The sequence below is a fragment of the Fringilla coelebs genome, assembly GCF_963513975.1.
Source record: "Fringilla coelebs genome assembly, chromosome: 7".
Taxonomy (NCBI): Eukaryota; Metazoa; Chordata; class Aves; order Passeriformes; family Fringillidae; genus Fringilla; species Fringilla coelebs.
In genome coordinates this window covers 1,938,754-1,960,727 of record NC_140035.1, presented here as the reverse complement: position 1 = coordinate 1,960,727, position 21,974 = coordinate 1,938,754, and the positions used below count along the sequence as shown (strand labels likewise).

At 43.4% G+C, this 21,974-nt stretch overlaps 1 protein-coding gene across 1 annotated transcript in view; it reads left to right on the top strand.

The window, feature by feature from the left end:
* KIF5C (kinesin family member 5C) overlaps window positions 1-21,740 on the top strand; it is a gene marked incomplete at its 5' end in the record, with an annotated part of 69,224 nt that extends 47,484 nt beyond the window's left edge. Inside the window, 14 exons of the mRNA XM_084209147.1 lie at window positions 20-88; window positions 3,574-3,780; window positions 4,611-4,757; window positions 7,642-7,830; window positions 8,612-8,729; window positions 9,298-9,374; window positions 10,355-10,464; window positions 11,263-11,364; window positions 11,942-12,002; window positions 12,340-12,411; window positions 12,946-13,050; window positions 17,213-17,429; window positions 18,390-18,503; window positions 21,647-21,740. Coding sequence (XP_084065273.1) covers window positions 20-88; window positions 3,574-3,780; window positions 4,611-4,757; window positions 7,642-7,830; window positions 8,612-8,729; window positions 9,298-9,374; window positions 10,355-10,464; window positions 11,263-11,364; window positions 11,942-12,002; window positions 12,340-12,411; window positions 12,946-13,050; window positions 17,213-17,429; window positions 18,390-18,496 — 1,581 coding nt within the window. The 3' untranslated portion in view covers window positions 18,497-18,503; window positions 21,647-21,740. The remainder of the gene's footprint in view (window positions 1-19; window positions 89-3,573; window positions 3,781-4,610; window positions 4,758-7,641; window positions 7,831-8,611; window positions 8,730-9,297; window positions 9,375-10,354; window positions 10,465-11,262; window positions 11,365-11,941; window positions 12,003-12,339; window positions 12,412-12,945; window positions 13,051-17,212; window positions 17,430-18,389; window positions 18,504-21,646) is intronic.
* Between the last annotated feature and the right edge of the window lie 234 nt (window positions 21,741-21,974).

Below are 21,974 nucleotides of genomic sequence, written 5' to 3'. Positions count from 1 at the left end.
CACCCCTGTTTCATTGCAGGATGATGAAATCAACCAGCAGAGCCAGTTGGCTGAAAAATTAAAGCAGCAAATGTTGGATCAAGAGGAGGTAAGGAACTAAAATAAATAAGCCAGCCTTAAAAATCCCTTTACATTTTGCTCCTGAGCCCCTTGTTTAATGATTCTGTCCCAGCTGTTCATATGAACTGGCTGAAATTCAAGTGGGAAAGGTGTCAGCCAGGCTTCAACTTGAAATTTCATAATATTCTCCTTAAGCCTTGATAAAAGTCCTTGAAATAACAATCCCTCCTGCTGGGAAGTGATGCTGGCGGTCCAAGGGAGGAGTGGGGCCAGGATTTTTCACTCCAAATGTGATTTTTGATGTGTCTGTGCCCATTCAGGCACCCAGGCACGATGGACTACAGGGAGTTAGAGATTTCCTGATATTAAATCACTAATTATCATTCTTTTGGCCATTAGGGACAGCAATCTGTGAGATGGAAAAACCTGATAACTGGTGCTGCCCCAGATTTCCTGTAAAATCTTGGATTGCTCACTTCAGGCATTTGATTGCATCGTTTCTGTCCCTAAAATGAATTTTTGTTGGGTTTAGGATGGAGAACGTGGGCACTAAACTCAGCCAAGCCATGAGCAGTTCTGAGGATGCAAAATGAGGCAATAACACCAAATTCCCCAAATGTTGCTGTGATATTTCTCAGGAATTGCTTCTACTGTGTATCCAGGTCCTCAGAAGGGGTTTTCAAGGTGTTATTAGAGAAAAAAACAATTTATGAACATGTCTGGTATTCATCACTCAAGGTTCATCTGCCCCCTCCGGGACTTTTCCTGCCTGGGGGAATCTCCAGCTATATTTTATATTTTATTTTATATTTTATTTTATATTTTATTTTATATTTTATATTTTATATTTTATATTTTATATTTTATATTTTATATTTTATATTTTATATTTTATTTTATTTTATTTTATTTTATTTTATTTTATTTTATTTTAATGATGAAGCTCCTCATTCTCTTGCCACAGCTTGATTTGATTGCCCCATGCTGGGCAATTAATGATGATGATGATGATGATGATGATGATGATGATGATGATAATAATAATAATAATAATAATAATAATAATAATAATAATAATAATACACTTGAAGTACATTATTATATATTTATAAAATATAATAAATTTAAATGATATAAAATATATAATTATTATTGTTATATAATAACAATAATGTATGCTTTTCTATAAGAATATATTATTGTATTATGGTATTTTACTACTATAATTTATTTCCTGGTCTGTATTATGAGTTTATTTGTGTCACCTCACTTCTCCCATCTTTTTCACATCCCTTTTCTCACCTGAGGCTGATTTTCCCCCACAGCTGTGCCTTGGTTTTGGGGTGATGTGCATCCCTCCTGTTAGGGAGCAGAATTCTTCCTCACCCTCCCTGTTCCAGTGCCACCTCTGGAAGATCAATCAGCTTTTCAGTGCCCATTTTCCCCCTTTTATTTTGCACATTCCTAATCCAGTTTTGCTAAATTCCAAAACCTCTGTGGCTGGTGCTGTCCAGAGCCTTTTTCTGCCTGGTCCCAGCTCTTGTGCAGCCCTTACCTTGAAAGGAGAAGGTGAAGTTTTATTATTCAAAGGTGATATTTTGTTATTCAAGGGTGATATTTTGTTATTCAAAGGTGATGTTTGATTATTCAAGGGTGATATTTGATTATTCAAGGGTGATATTTGATTATTCAAGGTGGTTTTCCCCACGTCAGCTGTCCCTGGAGAGGTGATGAGCTCACTGATCCCCCAGCAGCTGCCTCACTCTGCTCCCCCTAATTAACCAGCCCTTAGTTCTGCCTGATTAAGCCAGCAGGTTAATTATAAACCTGCAGCAGGTGAGGCAGATTTTGGGGGGGTTTGGTGCCTTTTCACCTCTGGCTGCTGCTTCGGGTGGGTGTTTGGGGGGATTCTGGATATTCCATCCCCAGGTGGAACAGATCCACGGAGTGCTGCAGCCCTGGGCCTTTTTCCTGATTTACAGCTCATCTTTAGGATGGTTTTTTGAAAAGCTTGCTCCGTTTTTCCACACCATATCAGCCAGAACCTCCTTGTTTACGCTGCAGGTGATGCTCACCACTTCTTGAAACCACGCAGAAAATTTCTGAAGTAAATGTAAATAATAGCTCCATCTGTGTTTAGCAGGGAGATGATTTGAAGCTATTTTGTTGTTTAAATATTTACATGCCATCTGGCTCTGGCAATCCAATGGCTTTTTCCATAGCGTGAGTGCACTTCTGAGGCTGCAGCATTACCAGGGAGATAAATTTCCCTTACATCTGAGTCCTCTCTGGGCACGTGCCAGCCTCCAGAGCTGCCTGCCTGCTTTCCTGCTTTCCACAAGCACTCTGAGCCAAAAAGGAAAAAAAAAAAAGCCATTTCTTCTGGGACATTCTGCTTTTTGGGTGGTCTGCTTGACAGAAATGGTGTTTTTTTGCTAGGGGTCTCACTCAGCTGCTGGGTGGGCAGATCAGGAGAAATCCACCCAAAACACTTCAGCAAGGAAGGTTTTATCCCACTGTCTGCAATATCATACCAATCTATAATCCATATTTCTTGGGAAGGAGTGAATTTTGTGAATGAATGCCCAAACTTTGCTGTTAGGATGAGCATGAGGCCCTCCCACATCTCCTGCACTGCTTTTATCTGTTGTCATTCCCTATCTGATGATTTTATGCCATGTCAAGCCCTGGTTTTGTTATTATTCTTGGAAGTGCAGTATTAGCAATAAATGCTAGGTGTCACTTTTATTTATTTTCACATCATCCTGCAGTGCAGGGCTGCTGGTGGGGCTGGGGTTGTGCTGAGGACACCACAGCTGAATTTTCAAAGCTTTAACATCTCACTGAGCATTGCTTCAAGGGCAAGGGACAGTGCCCTCCCACAATCACTGAAACCTCAGCAGCAAGCAAACAGTAAATTTAAGTTTTCCAGCTTGGAAACACTCTCTGAAGTGTGTGTGTGTGTGAAGTCACTATTTTCTTCTGAGATTAATATTTTCCCTCAGCAAGCAGGAGCAGCTAATCTGTCCTCAGCATCATCCTTCAGATGAGGACTGAGAATAATCGTTTTAGGTTTGCTTATCAAAATATTTCTGTGAAGCCACGAGGTCTTTGAGGCTGCCTCAGAGCCCTTTTCCCTCAGCTCAGCTCAGAGCCCTGAGCCTCTGCTGAAACATTTTACTTTGTGGGATTTTTTATTTTTTTGCTCTGAGCTGCAGCACTGGATTGAGGGCAGAAAAAGTCTTTGGAGCTCTGATACTGCTTAAAGTCAGTTTCTCTGCCTCAGTCTTGGGTCATAATAGGATTTGATGAAGATTTTTCTCGTTGAAGTTCAGAGCCTTTCTTTGTGCTTCCTTCAAATGCTTTTATGCTGGAACCGCTGCCGCTCTCAGGATTTCTCACCATTTGTGCTCACTCTTTTTTCCCCCCTCTTTGCCTGTATTTCTCCTTTTCAATCTTGCCTTTTGGAAGAGTTTTGGGGTCACTCAATGCTGCTGTGATATTCCTCCCCAGCTCTTGGCCTCCACCAGGAGGGATTATGAGAAGATCCAGGAGGAGCTGACCCGGCTCCAGATCGAGAACGAGGCGGCCAAGGATGAAGTCAAGGAGGTGCTCCAAGCCCTGGAAGAGCTGGCTGTCAACTACGACCAGAAATCCCAGGAAGTGGAGGACAAAACCAGGACCAATGAGCAGCTGGCAGATGAGCTGGCACAGAAAAGTGTAAGAGCAACTTCTTCATCCTCTTGGTTCTCTCCTTGCTCCCTAAACATTCCCAAGGGGCTTCCCAAAAACCTGCTGCTGTCACCCTCTCTTCCCTGTCTCAATTCAACAGGGAAATTCAGGGAATTCAGAAGCTGCTCTGTGGAAGCTGGTGGCAGATTGTGGCTCTTGCAGCAAGGGACTGGATGTGAGAAGTGGCCATCCTGTGTTTTGGATATTTAAAAGCTGTATTTTGCCAAGAGAGCTGTGAAAATCTGCCTCGTGCAAATGGCAGCGTTTTGTGGTTTTCTGGACTCTGTGCTGTGGGGCTGGGATTTTACAGGGAGCCAGGGGATCTCAAGGAAGGAAGCAGGAAAAAGAAATTAATCGGCTTTTCCAGCTCGGATGTGTCCTGATCTTAAGCAAAAAAATGGGATCTGAGGAAAATCAAGATTGGTTCAGTAGCTTAAAGCATCCTTTTCCCTTAATTCATTACACCAACTTAAGGAGCTGTTATTAACAGATCTGTTTCATTAAAGACTTTGTTATCTGCCTCAGTAAACCAGATTACCACGAAATCCATTGGAAAAAATTGAATTTTCTATCCCTCTCTACCTATTTCCCTGTGATTAACCTCCTTTGATGTATTATGCAAATCAGATTCTTAGCGGATTTGCTACATTTAATAGATCTAAAGTAGCCTTTGGTGGCAAGTGAGTTGTGAAAGTGGATTATGCCAAGGTGGAACTGGATGTGTCACTACGCTGTGCCAGCGGGCATGAGGAAAATACCCCCTGAAAACTGCCCAGCCTGCAGAGGGGAGGGTAATTCTTGTTTTTAAACCTTTCCAGAGTGCCCTGACAGCGACCCAGAGGGAGCTGGGCCAGTTGCAGGAGCTCAGCAACCACCAGAAGAAGAGAGCCACAGAAATCCTGAACCTGCTGCTGAAGGATCTGGGGGAGATCGGGGGAATCATCGGCACCAACGACGTGAAAACCGTGCGTGGGCTTTGTGCTTTGTGCTTCCCCAGCTCCTCCTGCAGGGAAACACCCCAGCAAAGCAGGCAGTCCCACAGGGGCTTGCCTTGGAGGGGACTTAAAGATCTTCTGGTTCCAAATCCCGAATCTGGGACACCTTCCCCTGTCCCAGGCTGCTCCAGCCTGGCTTGGGCACTGCCAGGGATCCAGGGGCAGCCACAGCTGCTCTGGCAATCCCAGCCCAGCCAGCAATTCCCAGTTCCCAATCTCCCACCCATCCCTGCCCTCTGGCACTGGGAGCCATTCCCTGGCTCCTGTCCCTCCATCCCTTGTCCCCAGTCCCTCTCCAGCTCTCCTGGAGCCCCTCCAGGCCCTGCCAGGGGCTCTGAGCTCTGCCTGGAGCCTTCCCTTCTCCAGGGGAACATTCCCAGCTCTCCCAGCCTGGCTCAAGCCCTGGGAGCATCACAGGTGTGGGATGTGTGGATCCAGCAGTCCCTGTCCCAGGACACTCTGTGTAAATCCTGGCTGAGCACACAGGAGGACACTGCAGAGCTCTTTGTCTGGCTGGGAGTGATGCCTTGTGCAGGCTGCCCCAGAACAGAGACTAGACTGAGCTAAAGAATAAAGTAGGGATTTATCAAGAGGCCAGCTCAGTAAATACCCCAAGATTTCAGAATAACGAATAGGAATACTAAAGGAATAACAAATCCCCTCCTTGAGGACTGGGAATTCATAAAGGAATGAGAAAATTCCATTTCTCTGCAGAGGAGTCAAGGTGTTGAGGCTGCAGGGAAACCAGGGAGGGGACAGGTGACAAAGCAGGGCAGGGATTGTGACAGAGGTGATCCCACAGGAATGGGGTGATGCTTTGTGCAGGCTGCCCTGGAGCAGGGGCTGGACAGAGTCCCAGAATAAAGCAGGGATTTATCCAAAGGATCCTCCATGCACCCACCTGGGGCAGCACCAGAGCCCAGCCAGGGCTGCACCCAAGATGAACCAAAATGGCCCCAAAATGCCCGGCCGGGCACGGGGTCTCTCCCTGGGATCAGCTCTGCTCCATTTTCACCTTGCAGTTCATTGTCCCATCCCAGCTTCAGCCCCTGCAGTCCCACCCTGCTTGTTTTTCTCTCTCCAGCCCACGGGGTTTGTGCTCCTGGGCTGAGATTTGGCTCATTTGTCCTTGGTGCCCAGCTGGAGCAGGAATTGTTTTGTCTCCCTGCTCTGTGCACAGAGCTCAGCATCCCCTGATATGAAGCCCAGGCTTACACACTAAAGCAGCACAGAGCCTGAAAAATATAAAAGCTCAAACCTGAGACAACAGGAGAGGCTCAGTGTCTGGGCTCACAGCTCCCACAGTTATTCCCAGCTCAGTGTTTGGGGCCAGAGCCCATCTGGAAGTCACTGAACTGATTAATGGGAAGTTTGAATTCCCCCCAAAACAACAACACTTCCCTAGCTGGCATGACTCAGAATTCCCAGAATATGCAAATATTGACTTCTGAGGTGGCCAGTTTTTGATCTGAAGTTTGGTGCACATTTTGGTCAGCCCTGCTTTGAGGTTTGCCTTTGTGTGGCTCTGTGTGGTTTGGGGATACAGTAGAGGAGGTGGCTGCTCACTTTGTCACATTTGTAGAAGAACAAAATGATGATTTCAGAGAAAATATTTGTATGGTCATTGCTAAATGGCAGTGATGGAAACTTCCCATGGCCTGGAAAAATCTCCGTGGTGGTGTTAATGCCATCCTTGTCTATTTAAAACCACGTGGAAAATAGCAGTGGTTGAAGGTGGCTAAGTTCATTTTTGAGATATATGAAAACTCCTTGCAATACATTTTTGTTTCTCTTAGTTCACTTTTGGTTGTCGTCCTGCCGAGGCTCTCTTAGGGCAGCAGGAGCTCCAGCCTGTCCTGCTGCAGAGGACAATCCCTGCTGTCCCTGTGGTGCTGCAGATTGCAGCCTTTGGAGATGTCACAGCAGCCTCTGGTGGCCGCAGGAGCAGGGGCTGGGAGAGGAAATCTCTGCAAATGGAGGCAGAGGCAGTTTGGTACAAGTTTTTGTAGGAACTGAGATGTCAGCACTTCAGGGGACAGCTGCCAGTGGAAATCAGGCCAGACTGAGGAGCTTTTAGAGAGTAATTTCAAATTTGTTGGCGATTATCATCTTTTCCAAGTGTGTCTAATCTCAGAGCAGACTGAAAATTTTGGAAGAAGTGTCATTTTTCAGGATTTTTGGGAGAAGAAGCTGCACATGTTCCCTTCCCCTTGGCAGTGCTGGGTAAAAAAGGGGAAGCAGATGAAGTTGAGCTGTGTTACTGCTCAGGAAGAACCTGCACAGCTCCTCAGTGGAATATCCTGAGCTGGAAGGGAGTCACGGGATCATTGGTCCAGCTCCTGGCCCTGCACAGACACCCTAAAATCCTACCCTGGGCACCCCTGGCAGTGCTGTCTCAACCCTCCTGGAGTTCTTGGGAATGTGCCCATTCCCTGGGGAGCCTGGGCAGCGCCAGCACCCTCTGGGGGAAGAGTCTTTCCCTGATATCCACACTAATGCCTGGATATGATATCCCTATATGATATCCCTTCACACAAATGTGAAACATCCAATAAAAATAAAATATACAAGATCAAAGGACAAATCAAACAAAAAATTCTGCAGGATGATACCTCCTTAATGTAATAAGCACTCATTTCTTTGTGAAAAGATCCCAATTCTGATATTTTTGTCCTCCAAATGCAAGTTTTAAGTTTTCAGAAGTAAGTTACGCTCTTCTCCCCTGCTCCAAAGTCTCTTTCTGAAATGCCCCCTGGCCTGTGGAGCCGTGCCAGAGCCCAGCCCCAGCCTGCAGGCTGGCTCCCGGGGCAGGAGCGGCTCTGGGGCGAGCAGCCGGCCATCCCTGTGTGCTCAGTTGGCAGATGTGAACGGGGTGATCGAGGAGGAGTTCACCATGGCCAGGCTCTACATCAGCAAGATGAAGTCGGAGGTGAAGTCCCTGGTGAACAGGAGCAAGCAGCTGGAGAGTGCCCAGATGGACTCCAACAGGAAGATGAACGCCAGCGAGAGGGAGCTAGCGGCCTGCCAGCTCCTCATCTCCCAGGTGGGTCTGCCCCTGCCTGCCCCCGGCCCTGGGGCCCTCCCAGCTGGGCTGCTGGGAGGGTTTGGGATGGGGAGAATTTGACTTTAAGTTTTCAGAAGGCTGATATTATATGGTATCATATCATGTCATATCAGTAATATCCATATCATATCCATATCATATCATATCCACATAATTTCATATCATATTCATATAATTTCATATAATATCATCCATCTCATTTCATTATATAGCATATCATATATCACATATATACTATATCATATCATATATCATATATCTCACATATATCATATCATATGCATTACATTATAGTACACTATAGTATATTATATTACACTATACATTATATCATATTACATATTATATTATATCATATTACATATTATATTATATTATATTATATTATATTATATTATATTATATTATATTATATTATATTATATTATATTATATTATATTATATTATATTATATTATATTATATTATATTATATGTATAGTATAGTATATTATATTATATTCATAGTATAGTATAGTATAGTATATTATATTATATTCATAGTATATTCATAGTATAGTATAGTATAGTATAGTATAGTATAGTATAGTATAGTATAGTATAGGCTCTCTCTCAGCTCCTTCCCAGCCATTCTGCTGTGAGCTCTCCCAGCCATCCCCTCTGGCTGTGGCAATTCTCTGTTTCCTTTCCCTCCCACGGGCCAGTTGTCCCGGGGCAGGGCTGTGCTCCTCCCTCTCACGGCTGTTCCTTGCCTTTGAAGCACGAGGCCAAGATCAAATCCCTGACAGACTACATGCAGAACATGGAGCAGAAGAGGAGGCAGCTGGAGGAGTCCCAGGACTCCCTCAACGAGGAGCTGGCCAAGCTGCGCGCTCAAGGTACCGCTCTGGGTCTCGCCATTCCCTCTTAGGAGACGCAGTTCTGTGTCTTGATGATGTGAGAAACACAAAACCCCCACACAGAGCCTTCCCCAAACAGCACCAGTCAGTCCTGCTGAATATTCTGTGCAATTCTGGATTTCTGTGAAATAAGGATTTATCTACATTTCACTTGTCCCTCTGCAACATCCCTGCCTTGTTCCTAGCAAAGCTGCTTCCCTCAGATGTGCCAAGCTGCGTCTTTCCCAGCTGACTTCAGTTCTTTCCCCTTCCAGTTTAATGTGGAAAATGTGTAGGTATCAAAAGAAGATCTTGTAGCTTTGCTAAGCTCCTGGGTTATATCAATTTATAACCTTGCAGCCTTGAAATCATTCTGGATTTCTGCACAAGGGATTTTCCCTCTCTGGGGAAGCAGCAGGTGGGGACAAGGCTTTCTTTTTTTAATTTTATTTTATCATCTCCTGCATTGTTAGAGCAGAATCTTTATTCCATCTCCGGGAATAAATTAAACTTATTGAAAAATCTAAAATTTAAATTTAAAATTGAAACCATTTCCACCTTTAAACAGAAAAGATGCACGAAGTCAGCTTCAAGGACAAGGAGAAGGAGCACCTGACACGACTCCAGGATGCAGAGGAGATGAAGGTAGCTTGGCACAGTGGAACTTTTGAGATTGTTCCTTGGGGTGGAATTTTGTCTTCCTGTTCACATGGTAAAAATTACATTGATTCACCTCTGTGTTACACTAATTTTTTGCTGCTGGAGCTCTGCTGGAAGTCAATTTGCTCAGTAGTGAATGAGGCTGCTGGGGTTAATATCATTTAGGTACTTATAAATTTGATTTTAAAAGAGGCTGCTTCCCCAAAGTTCTGCTGGAATTCTGATTGTCTCCTGGGAATAATAATAAAATATATAAACCGGTTTTCTGGTATTTTTCTTTTGGAATGCCAGGAAATGTTTGCAATAATGAGTTGCTCTGATGGGTTTGCACATTGCAGGCAAGGAAAAATACAGTTTTACAAGGACAGTGATAGAGGTTTGCCAGCTGCAGAACTTTTCCCTCCATTATTAAAATTTTAACTGATGAAAGGAGTTGTAAAGTGATTAAAGCAGTTGTGATTTAAGTGATTGTACCTTACAGCTCCAAGGAAAAAAGCAAAGTTTGTGTTAGCAGTCTAAAGACATAAATTGAGTTTTTCCTGTTGCTTGAGGCATATTTTCTCCTAGAACTTAAATTTAAAAACCAATTTCCATAGCAGGGCTGTGGATAAACAATTCTCAGAGGTTTAGGTTTTATTTCTGTCACAGGTAGAGCTGTACAAGTATTTCCTGGGTGAATAAACAGGGGAAATAAAAGAGGATTGGTGTAAAATCAGTGGCATTTCTGGCCAAGCCCTGGGTTTTCATGGGGCACTTTTTGCAAGAAAATGAGTCAAAATTGTTGTACATCTGTTGCTAAAAACGGAATCAAAAGGTTGGATGAGCGGGCCCAGAGTTCAGTGGTGACAGAAGGAAACGCCAGGCAGACTCCTGAATGGGTTTGGTGTTTTCCCTCACATCCAGAGGCTGGGTGGGAGGGGGCTGTGTGTCCCTGGGCTGCTCTGATCCCAGCTCTGTGTTTGCAGAAGGCTCTGGAGCAGCAGATGGAGAGCCACAGGGAAGCCCACCAGAAGCAGCTGTCCAGGCTGAGGGATGAGATCGAAGAGAAGCAGAAAATCATCGATGAAATCAGGGAGTAAGTTCACTCTCTCCAGCCCTGCTCTGCCCTGGGATGCTTTGGGTTTGGTTTTGTGAGGTTTGATTGATGTTTCTTTGCGAGTTCTGCCCTTACATGCAGCAGCCAACCCTGTAATTATTTTGCAGGGTGGATTACAGTGCCTAATTCTTTATTGGGGAGCTTTAACAAGGCCATAAAATTATAGGGAGTTTATAGAAAAGGGTGATGTTGCACCTGCAGGTCAGGAGGTGAGAGGAGCTTGGAGGAGAGCAGGTTTTAAAGGATCATGGGATCATTTGGGTTGGAAAATCCTTTCAGGTCATCAAGTTCAGGCACCACTGAACCACATCCCCAGGAAGGTTTTGAGATTCTCACAGCAGCCAGTCCTGCCCCAGACCTTCTGAGAGTCTGGGTGACTCCAACAGCTCCCATTTTCACACATGTTTATATTTTTTTCCTCACTCACTAATGTGACTCTGTTATGCTTTGCTCCTGTGTTCTTCTTTTTCTAAACTCTAGCTGTTATTTTATCATCTTTATTGTGTGGCCAAAGATTTGTAGGGAAATGAGGAAGCAAGGCAGAAAGATACCAACAACAATTTGGGCCCTCCTTTAAGGCAAACAAAGCAAACCACTGAATTTAGCCCTCCAATATTTTAAAATAATGTCCTTCAGGTTCTTTATGCTTCATTTTTTCCAGAGCTCTTCAGTAGAGAGCTACAGCTTGACTTTTCCTCTGCCCAATCCCATTTTGTTTGTGGAGATTTACCCTCCCTTCCTCCTGAGCTGGGCTGACTTTTCCTTTCACATTTCCAGCATGAACCAGAAGCTGCAGCTGGAACAGGAGAAGCTGAGTGCTGATTATGATAAATTAAAAATTGAGGACCAGGAAAGAGAAATGAAACTGGAAAAGCTCATGTAAGTGCACGGTTTGGTATCCCTGAACATCTCCATGTGTGGAAAATGTGCTAGAGAGAGGGATTTGTGTTGGAACATTCACACTGAAAATATGATTTTCGTAGCAAAGTCAGCAGGAGCTACTAATAAATAATTACCAGTTACTCTCTATTTTTATACCACAGGCTTTTTAATAGTAGCTTTGATGACTATCAAAAAGAGTTCATGAGAGTTTTGATTTTATAAATATCCCAGCAAGTCTTAAATCTCTCATTCCTTAATACACAGCAAAACAAGCATGAAAGAAATTGGGAATTTTTGGTGGGGTTTGTTGATTTTTGGAGGGGTTTAAATCAGATGTTTGAGTAAAAAGCCTTTCCTGGAAATAAGAGAAAAATCCTATGTGTGGACACAAAGATGGAGGTGGTAACTTAACCCTTCCAGGTGATAAAATTGGATATTTGGGGCAACCAAAAGCATAATTAGAGATGTGCAATTTGCTGCCACTGCAGATGTGCACCTGTGCTCCAGGTGGATGCTGGTTGATTCTCCTCTGTTTATTGTGACTGATTTTTGTTCCATGTTGTGATCCTTCCAGACTCCTTAATGATAAAAGGGAACAAGCAAGAGAAGACCTTAAAGGGCTGGAGGAAACAGTGGTAGGTCTTAAATACACTTTATTCAGCTTTCCCCCCTATATCTGTATACTCTGGTGATACATATTTTAATTTTTGAGTCAACAGCTTTGAACTACCTAAATTAAAATTAAAAAATGTTGTTTTTACCAATTTTGGAGAAATTGCTCTCTTCAGTGTGGTTTTGGGGCTGGGTGGGGTTTATTTTGTGGTATTCAAAGTGATTCCTAGAGAGAAAATCCAGAGTTCTTTTCTCCTCTTACCAATTCAAATCCAAGGAGAACTTTTACACCAGAGCATCTACTATGTCCCAGTCATTTGTGCTTTTCTAAAAATTATTGTTTTGTTACTTTTATTCCAGGCAAGGGAGCTTCAGACTCTTCACAATCTGCGCAAACTGTTTGTCCAGGATCTTACCACCCGCGTTAAAAAAGTAAAACTCTGCTCTTTTAAACCCAAATCTTCTCCTTTATGTGCAGCATTCTTGTGATTTGCTGGAAGCCTTTAGTGCATGCATGTACAAAATGGGATCCTGTCTTTTTTAGTAGCAGTGAGAAACAGGATTAAAACTGTTCTGATGTTTATCAGCTTTTATTTGGTCCTAATTTGATAAGGAAAATGTTGGTGGGTGAGGGAAGTGAATTTATCCAGTGCAGTTCAGCTACAAAATTCTCAAAGATGATGAGCTTTAGAAATTATTTATAACTTGATTTTAACTATAACTATTTATAACTTGACTTTCCTATTCAGGATTCCCCCATACTTGTTCAGTAAAATATAGCTTTTTTTTTTTTTGTGTAAGGGGAAATGCGATTCCTAATAATCAAACAAAGAGTTAAAATAATTTCTCCTAAATTTGAAGCTCTGTAAGACTTTTCTTCCTTTGGGGAGCTCAGATTTGCCAAAGAGCTGAGCCTCCCCTTGAGTTTGTGCCTGGCTTTGCTGAGTGCTGCAATTTTGTGTGCAGAGTGTTGAACTGGATAGTGATGATGGAGGTGGAAGCGCTGCGCAGAAGCAGAAAATTTCCTTTCTTGAGAACAACCTGGAACAACTTACAAAGGTTCACAAACAGGTAAAGACTTCTTTTTCCTCCTCCTTTTTTGTCCCCTCCTTTTTGTCCCCTCCTTTTTGTCCCCTCCTTTTTGTCCCCTCCTTTTTGTCCCCTCCTTTTTGTCCCCTCCTTTTTGTCCCCTCCTTTTTGTCCCCTCCTTTTTGTCCCCTCCTTTTTGTCCCCTCCTTTTTGGCCCCTCCTTTTTGGCCCCTCCTTTTTGGCCCCTCCTTTTTGTCCCCTCCTTTTTGTCCCCTCCTTTTTTTCCCCTCCTTTTTTTCCCCTCCTTTTTCCCCCTCCTTTCCACCTTCCTTCCTTTCTCTCCTTCCCTCCTCTCTCCTTTGCCCCCTTTCCCTCCTATCCTTCCTGTCCTTCTTCCTCCTTTCCCTTCTTCCCCCCTTTCCCTCCTTCCCTGTCTCCATCAAAACTTGCACTTTTTGAATATTTACAAGGGGAAATTTGGAAGGTAACCTGTCTGAGGAAAAGGTACCCACTAAACTCCTTGGAATCAGGAGTTAGAGCTGCTCTTCCCACTTTCTGTACTTCTAGGAATGTGGTAAATAAGGACATTTTTTTTCCTGTGAGAACATATCTGTTTTGGCACTAGGAAACACATAAAAATAGCTGTTTTCTGGATGGATTGTGCATCCCCAATTTGACTCCTGGCCTGAAGCTGCTCAGAGCACCTTGGAGGTGGTTGGAGTGGATTCAACCAGCAGAGTTTTCAATGAAAACAGTGGAATTGGGGTTTTCTGTGCAGCTGAAGGGCTGGTGCCTCCCTGGGCTGCTGAGGATGGTAATTTCTGGGCCTGTCCATTTGTGTGTCCTCCCTCCTTCATGGAATTCCAGTTTCACACCATCCCAGATGTGGAATTAAAGCCCATCCTGCCATGTCCCACACCTTCCCCATCCCAGGCAGCTCCAAGCCCTGTCCAGCCTGGCCTTGGACATCTCCAGGGATCCAGGGGCAGCCCCAGCTTCTCTGTGCACCCTGTGCCAGGACCTGCCCACCCTCACAGGAAGAATTTCTGTCTAAAATCTCCTCTCCCACTATGCTGGAGCTGTGTCCCACTGCTCAGGTGCACACCACAAAGCACTAAAGCTGTTTTGATTTCTTTTCTGAGCAGTGGCATAACACTCTGCACTGCACTCTCCTGAGCTGTATCAGTGACCCACACTCCCAGATTTGCTTTAATTACTCCTGTGGAAGTGCCCAAAGAGCAGGAAGTGCTGGACTGTGACAAGTGTCTGCTAAGGTTTGGGGTTTTCACATTCCCAGGAAACAGATGGTTTCAAGACCTACTTTCTAAATGTGGAAACTGGGACATGTTCAGAGTGGTTTTTCTTTTACCATTTTGCCTTTTTTTTTGCGCTCGTTTCATGCATCTGCTGGGTTTTCAAAGATGGATTTTTATAGCTCTCATTAGCGTGTATTTACTCAAAATCAACTTGAAATCCACATCTTGTAGGAAACTTGCAGAGAAAAGTGACATTGGACTTGATACCATCCTGCTAGGATTTTGTGTCATAAGTATTTCACACAACAAGGGTTCAGCCCTTGCAGAAAAAGCACATTGTGACAATGTTTTTTTAGCTTGTTTGTGTTTTTCTCCAGCACTAAGCCTGGCCCAGCAGGTGTAAAATGCTCTGATTGTTAAACAACGTGTGAATGTCAGGACATGCTGTTGCTTTGCTGTATTATTAATGTGGTTGTTAATCCACTTTTCTCTCCAGAAGAGGGAGAGTCACTCCTTTGGAGCAGATTTCTGTTGACTTCCAGCAGTGGTGTAATCTGTTCAGGAGAAATTGTGCTGGATTTTCTGCCTGTTTGCATCAGTTTTGTGTTTATTAAAAATCAATCCTCTCTTGGCTGTTGCTGCATGGGAGGTCAGATGTGATTTGTATCATTGATAGACCTCGTTCAGGTTCATGTTAAACTGAGGAAGTGCACAAATTCAAAGTTTCATATCATCATTATATTTGTAGTTACAGGCCTAAAAATCATTTCTCAGTGGAGTTGCCGGTTTTCCCACATGGCTGAGTAGGGAGCACACAGGTGAACGCATCAGAAGTGATGAATTTGGGGTGATCCCTGGTGTTGTCTGTAAGACATATTCAAGCATTATTATTTTAAAATAATGAGGTGATCCAGGACTTGCAAAATCCTGGAGATTTCTCTGTTCTGAGGAAATGCAGAGTTTCTGCTGCAGTTTTGGATGTGTAGAGAAGGAAATCTGGCTGTCAAGTGCTCTGCAGTAGTAGGGTTGATCCTGGAGTTCTCATCATACGGGATCAGCTATGGGGAATCTTGTTGATTGGAATAAACTCTGTTTTTCTCTGGTCTTTTTGGACAGTTTAAATGAATATCACTCCTCAGCCAGAAAAGTGAATTTTGTGAGTAAGACTCAGCTTGGACGATGCTCTCAGGCACAGGGTGGGATTGTTGGGGTGCCCTGTGTGGGGTAAGGAGCTGGACTTGATCCTTGTGTGTCCATTCCAACTCAGGGCATCCTAAATTTCTGTTTAATTTCTGGAATAAATCTGTTTAATTTTAGTACATATGGAGACATATGGAGAGCATGGTGGTGTTTTCTCTCTGTGAGGGGACTTTTCCCACCATTTCTCTGAGGAGATTTTTGCCACTTTCTTTTGACCTTGTTGGGTCCATTCCAGCTCAGGATATTCTAAATTTTTCTTTAAACTAAAATTTTACATTAATTTCTAGAAGAAATCAGTTTACTTTTAGTACATGGCACATGGAGAGCAACTGGTGACATTTTGTCTCTCCTTGGGAGGCGACTTTTCCTGCCATTTTTCTGAGGAGATTTTTGCCACTTTCTTTTGACCTTGTGGGTCCATTCCAATTCAGGACATCCTAAATTTCTCTTTAACCTAAGCTTTTCACATTAATTTTTGGAATAAATCTGTTTAATTTTAGTACATGACACATGGAGAGCATGGCAGCATTTCCTCTTTGTGAGGCAACTTTTCCCGCCATTTTTCTGAGGAGATTTTTATCACTTTCTTTGGACTTTGTGGGTCCATTCCAGCTCAGGATATTCTAAATTCCTCTTTAAACTAAGATTTTTGCATTAGTTTCTGGAAGAAACCTGTTTAATTTTAGTAAATGACATATGGAGTGCATGGTGGTGTTTCCTCCCGCCTCGTGAGGCGACTTTTCCCGCCGTTTTTCTGAGGAGATTTTTATCACTTTCTTTTGACCTTGTGGGTCCATTCCAACTCAGGACATTCCAAATTTCTCTTTAAACTAAGCTTTTCACATTAATTTTTGGAATAAATCAGTTTAATTTTAGTACATGACACATGGACAGCATGGGGCATTTTCTCTTTGTGAGGCAACTTTTCCCGCCATTTTTCTGAGGAGATTTTTGCCACTTTCTTTGGACTTTGTGGGTCCATTCCAGCTCAGGATATTCTAAATTCCTCTTTAAACTAAGATTTTTGCATTAGTTTCTGGAAGAAACCTGTTTAATTTTAGTAAATGACATATGGAGTGCATGGTGGTGTTTCCTCCCGCCTCGTGAGGCGTCTTTTCCCGCCGTTTTTCTGAGGAGATTTTTATCACTTTCTTTTGACCTTGTGAGTCCATTCTAATTAATGATATTCTAAATTTCTCTTTAACCTAAGCTTTTCACATTAATTTTTGTAACAAATCTGTTTAATTTTACTACATGACACATGGAGAGCATGGTGGCATTTCCTCTGTGTGAGGCGACTTTTCCCGCCATTTCTCTGAGGAGATTTTTATCACTTTCTTTTGACCTTGTGGGTCCATTCCAACTCAGGACATTCTAAATTTCTCTTTAAACTAAGCTTTTCACATTAATTTTTGCTATTCATTGGTTTAATTTTACTACATGGCACATGGACAGCATGGCGGTGTTTCCTCTGTGTGAGGGGACTTTTCCCGCCATTTTTCTGAGGAGATTTTTATCACTTTCTTTTGACCTTGTGGGTCCATTCCAACTCAGGACATTCCAAATTTCTCTTTAACCTAAGCTTTTCACATTAATTTTTGGAATAAATCTGTTTACTTTTAGTACATGACACATGGAGAGCATGGCGGCGTTTCCTCTCTGTGAGGGGATGTTTCCCGCCATTTCTCTGAGGGGATTTCCGCCCCTTTCCCTTTACCTCCTTTCACTTTGCACGGCTCTCCCCGCAGCTGGTACGTGATAATGCAGATCTTCGTTGCGAGCTTCCTAAGCTGGAGAAACGCCTTCGAGCTACGGCAGAGCGAGTTAAGGCCCTGGAGAGTGCACTGAAGGAGGCCAAGGAGAACGCCATGCGCGACCGCAAGCGCTACCAGCAGGAGGTGGATCGCATTAAGGAGGCCGTGAGAGCCAAAAACATGGCCCGGAGAGCACACTCTGCCCAAATTGGTGAGGACATGGAGCTAAAGGGGCTGCCCACGTGCTTCAGGCTCGGGCTGGCTGCTGGGGGTTGAGTGGAGGGAGCGAAACGTGGGGGCTGCTTCTCCTCTGCTGCACAGGAATCTTCAAAGGCCTCGTTTTGTTCATGGAATTTGCCCCACCTCGAGTTTAAAGAGGCTCTGCTGTTCCACTGGGTAAATAAAGGGCATAATGGGTCTTGTGTGCCCTTCTAGTGACCTGAAAACTTGTCTCCTTAAATTAGTCGCTCACTTTCTTCCTCCTCCTCCCCCTACATGCTCCCTCTCTGCTTTCATTCTTTCCTTGCCTTTCTGGACCTTGTCCATTTCTCTTTTTTCCCCCTGATTACTCCTCCATGTGAATTAATTCCAAAAAAATCTTCCTTTGTACTTCAGATATTGATACATCTCCGAGGCACAATGCAATGCGTGCCCACGACAGAGGAATGGGGCAGTTCTTGGAGTGATTTGTTGGGATTAAAAAGGATAATGGTTTTGATGGAGATGACAATATTGGGGTATTAAATCCTGAGGGAGAATCATGCAGCACAAAGTGTCACCTCCTGAATGCTTCCTCTTGTAGGGAGCCATCCAAACTTTGTCTTGACATCTTCTGGAATGGTGTAAATTGGACATAAAAAGTGCCTCGCTGCCCACCAAGTGACTTCCCCGTGTTGTTGGACAGTCCATAATCTTTGCAGATCCAATGCATGGGAAGGTGGAAGGGCTCTTCCAGCAGGAAAATGGATCTGCTAGCAGGAGAAATGATCTGCCAGCAGGAAAACAGGTGTATTTGTTGTTGGCCAAAGCAGGGAGTGCTGTGTTCTGCACAGCTGGAACAGAAACCACTGAGTTGGGAAACAGTGGGATTTCCCTTGGAGGAGAAGGGGAGGTGGGAAGCTGAAATGGGAAAGGTAAAATGTCTTGTTTGGTCCCTCCTTGCCCTGTGCAGCCAAGCCCATCCGCCCTGGCCACTACCCAGCGTCTTCTCCGACGGCCGTCCACGCCATCCGAGGGGGAGGGATGTCCAACTCCAGCTACTACCACAACACCAAATAAACGAGAGGTAAGGCCAGAGTAACGTACTCACCTCTTCTCCCACTGATTGCTCAGTTCCCTTATATTTCATCTTGATTTTTTTTTATTTTTTCAGTAATTTTTTTTCTATTTTTAGTAGTTGTTTGCTGATAATTACAATACTCATTAATTGAGGGCCTGTTAAGTGGCTTTGCCAGCTGCTGAGGAGAGGTTTTATTTTAATGACTTAGCACTTACAAACTTTTTAAAAACTGCTCTGATAAATCTGGACTGACATTCATACATAGAGGTATGAAACTCATGTAGTAAAAATACAGATCCAGAGGTTCCTTTTGCCAGCATCATCTTCTGCTTTCTGTACCATGGATGTGTTTCCATGTTGGGATACTCCAGCCTGGGATAGGGGTAGAGCAGCTTTCAGTGGCAGCAAGAGACATACTCAAATTTGTGTGTCACCATTTGGCACACTTGGCACTCTTAGTTCTCTTCAAGAAAAAAAAACCAAACCCTAAATATTTTACTTTAATTGCCAGGGCTTGCGAGTTTCTCCTAAGCAAAAGATGAGCAGCATATTCCTAGGAGACTGTTCCATGGACTCCATCCTCCCATTTCTTTCTTTAAATGCTCATTGGAGTGATTTTATAAATATTATATATATATTATAATATAAATAAATGCTTATTGGAGCAATTTTATATCTGCAGTGTTTAAATGACCACTTTATGCCACAGACATGCCAAGAGCTGGATGGCAGCGAGTGGCTGTGAAAAGCAGCCTGGGGACAGCAAACTTGTCCCTCCAAGTCTGGCTTTTTGCCTTCCTTGAGGATTAATTCTGTCTCACAACTCTCTCCATGGTCTGTGGTCTCCTCGAGGCATTCTTGGGTGTTTTTAGCTTTTTTTGGGGAATGTTTCATGTCAGGCTTGCATGCCAAGCATCCATCACACCACACTCAAGCTGTTATTGTGCTGGGGGATTGTTCCTGCTCATTGTGTTTGCCATGAGCTTCCAGCAACAAATATTTCCTCTGTGGATAAATTAGGGCAAGGCTTTGCTGAGTGGTTTTGTCCATTCTGGTCTGGAATTGGCTTTTCCACCTCAGGAGTGAGGTGCCTCTGTCCATCTGCTTCATCGCATTCCCGCCTCTGTGACCTGGCAAAGAGTGGGGTACAGAGCCTTGTCAAAGATTTCTAAACATTTCTTGTAACAGCTACTCTGAGGGGGAAAAGCTGCCACCTGCCTCAAATAAACGCACCTTGTCATTCACCAGCTGCAGTGAAAGGAAGAGTCAGACTCAAACAGGCCACAGCTGTCAAGTGAACAACTGTAGATTAATAAAAGGTATTAATGAAATAACCCCACTTCAAACCAGATGGGTTTGTAATAACAAGGCAGGACTGTGGAAGTCAAGGAAAAGCAATCAGGAGGCATAAAATACTCACCAGACACTGAGGTTTAGATTTGAGGGCTGTGGAGATGAGCAGGCTCAGGCCATGTTGCAGAGGAGCACCAGGGAAAATGAGGCTGGAGAAAAAGGAGATGGAAGGTCTCAGGAGAAACTGGATAACGTTATGGACTTGGGATAAAGTTATGGACTTTCTGGAAAAGAACTAGGAAAAAATCAGGAAACCAAATGGCAGCCCTAGAGGTTGGAATGAAACCATTTCAACAATGTGTTCTAGATTATTGCTCACATCCAGAAAGAAGTGTGGAAGGCGTAGTCCAGGAGGGCTGGGAAGTGATTGGAGAAGGTCAGTTCTCCTCAGTTTTGGTCCTTTGGTTAAGAATTTTATTGGCAAATTCCAACCATTTGGCTGCCAAAATTGGGAATATCTGAGTCACCTGAATTCTGAGCTTGGATGGAAACCCGGGGGTCTGAGTAAGGGTGTTAGTAAAGGTGCTGCCAGTGCAGGGAGAACTTCATCCAGATTATTTCCTGATTATTGTTGAGACATTCCTAGGCTCTGCAGAAAGTGCTTCGGAATGGGGCAGCTCTACCCAGCTGGCACTAGAACAAAACTCTCTTTTATAGTCATTTAACAGCAGAGAAATAAAATTGAAGTTCCTGTTCCAACATTTGCTGAGGAGAGATTTATCTTGTGTTCATTCATTATTCACCATAAAGATAAAAGACACTTAGTGCTGTTTGACTGGTGAGTGGTTATGATTGATTAACCCAGCAGATGGAAGAGAAAGAAATGTGGGTTTTAATAAAATGTGCTTGTTTAATGTGCATATATAAAATTATACAGTATATTTTTATAATATTATCCTGACATTATATATAAAATATTTTAGGTATTTCTGTAAACACTTACCTTATATATGTGTATATATATTAGGAAAATATCTCTCTGTCAGGAGACAGAGAACAGAAGAATTGATTTGAATTTCTATTTTTTCATCCTTTTGATTTTATAACTTTCAAATTCTGCTGCTGTTACTTCCCTCCCCTTATTCCATGAGATAAACACACTCTTCAGCACATGCAATGAGCCAAGAGAAAAATCCCATGAAAGGAACAGAAAATTAAAGGGGGAAAAAAAAGTTAGACCTTTAGATGGTGTTTGTGGGAAGTGGATTTGTAGAAAATTCTTAAAATTCAATAGAAGGTTCACATCGTGTGTATCTGTATGTAAACTTCAAGATAAGAAATGTTGATTTAGAAATACCGTGGAATAGGACAGACATTGTTGAGAGAGAAATGGAAATAGAAACAAGTTTTAAAGGATGGTTTTGTAAAAGGATGGTTTTGGAGAAATAGAACTACGAAAGATGTATTGTCTTAGGACTCATGAGGGGTAATTTGAGATGGTTGGCTTTTAGGCATTTGCAGTATGGTGTGGTAAAAGCTGATAGGCTAAGAAATGTTTATAGTGTATTGTGATTAGGAAATAGTTGGGTTTTGATGGCGATGGTGTGAATTGCAATACTTATTGAGAATTTTCTACAGATCCATTTCCCACAGTGTTTGGGTGAGGCATAATTCAGGCTGCAGGCAGCAGAGAGCAAATTCCATCAGGAGAACTGGCTCTTTTTGTGAGACCCAAATTCCATAATTTTTAAAACGTGATTGCAGATCTTTGTTTGCTGCCCATCCCGTCTGGGCGCTCTGCCTTCTAATCCCCCAAATCCACTAACTTCCCTTCCTTTTCTCGCTCTCTCTGGCAGGTCAGTTCCACTTAGCATGTTAAGGACTGTCATTAAGTCACATTAGTTTCTTTTTTGCCCTTCTCCAACCCGGTCCACGTCCTGTCCATCCTGCGCTTCCCACGGCCGCGGCGACGCCCCGCTCCAGGTACTCCGAGCTTCGTAGGATCTCCACGTGTACAGAAGTGTCCAGCTCAGCTCCTCCAGATCCTTGTACAGTGTCTGGAACATTCCCACCTCAGTAAGGATGATAGGGAGTCTGCCACTCCGAATTCCACGACCCCTTGGCGCTGCTTAGGTTGGGGCTTCTCCACTCAGAGTGATGCTTTTTGTTTTTTTCTCCCGAGTC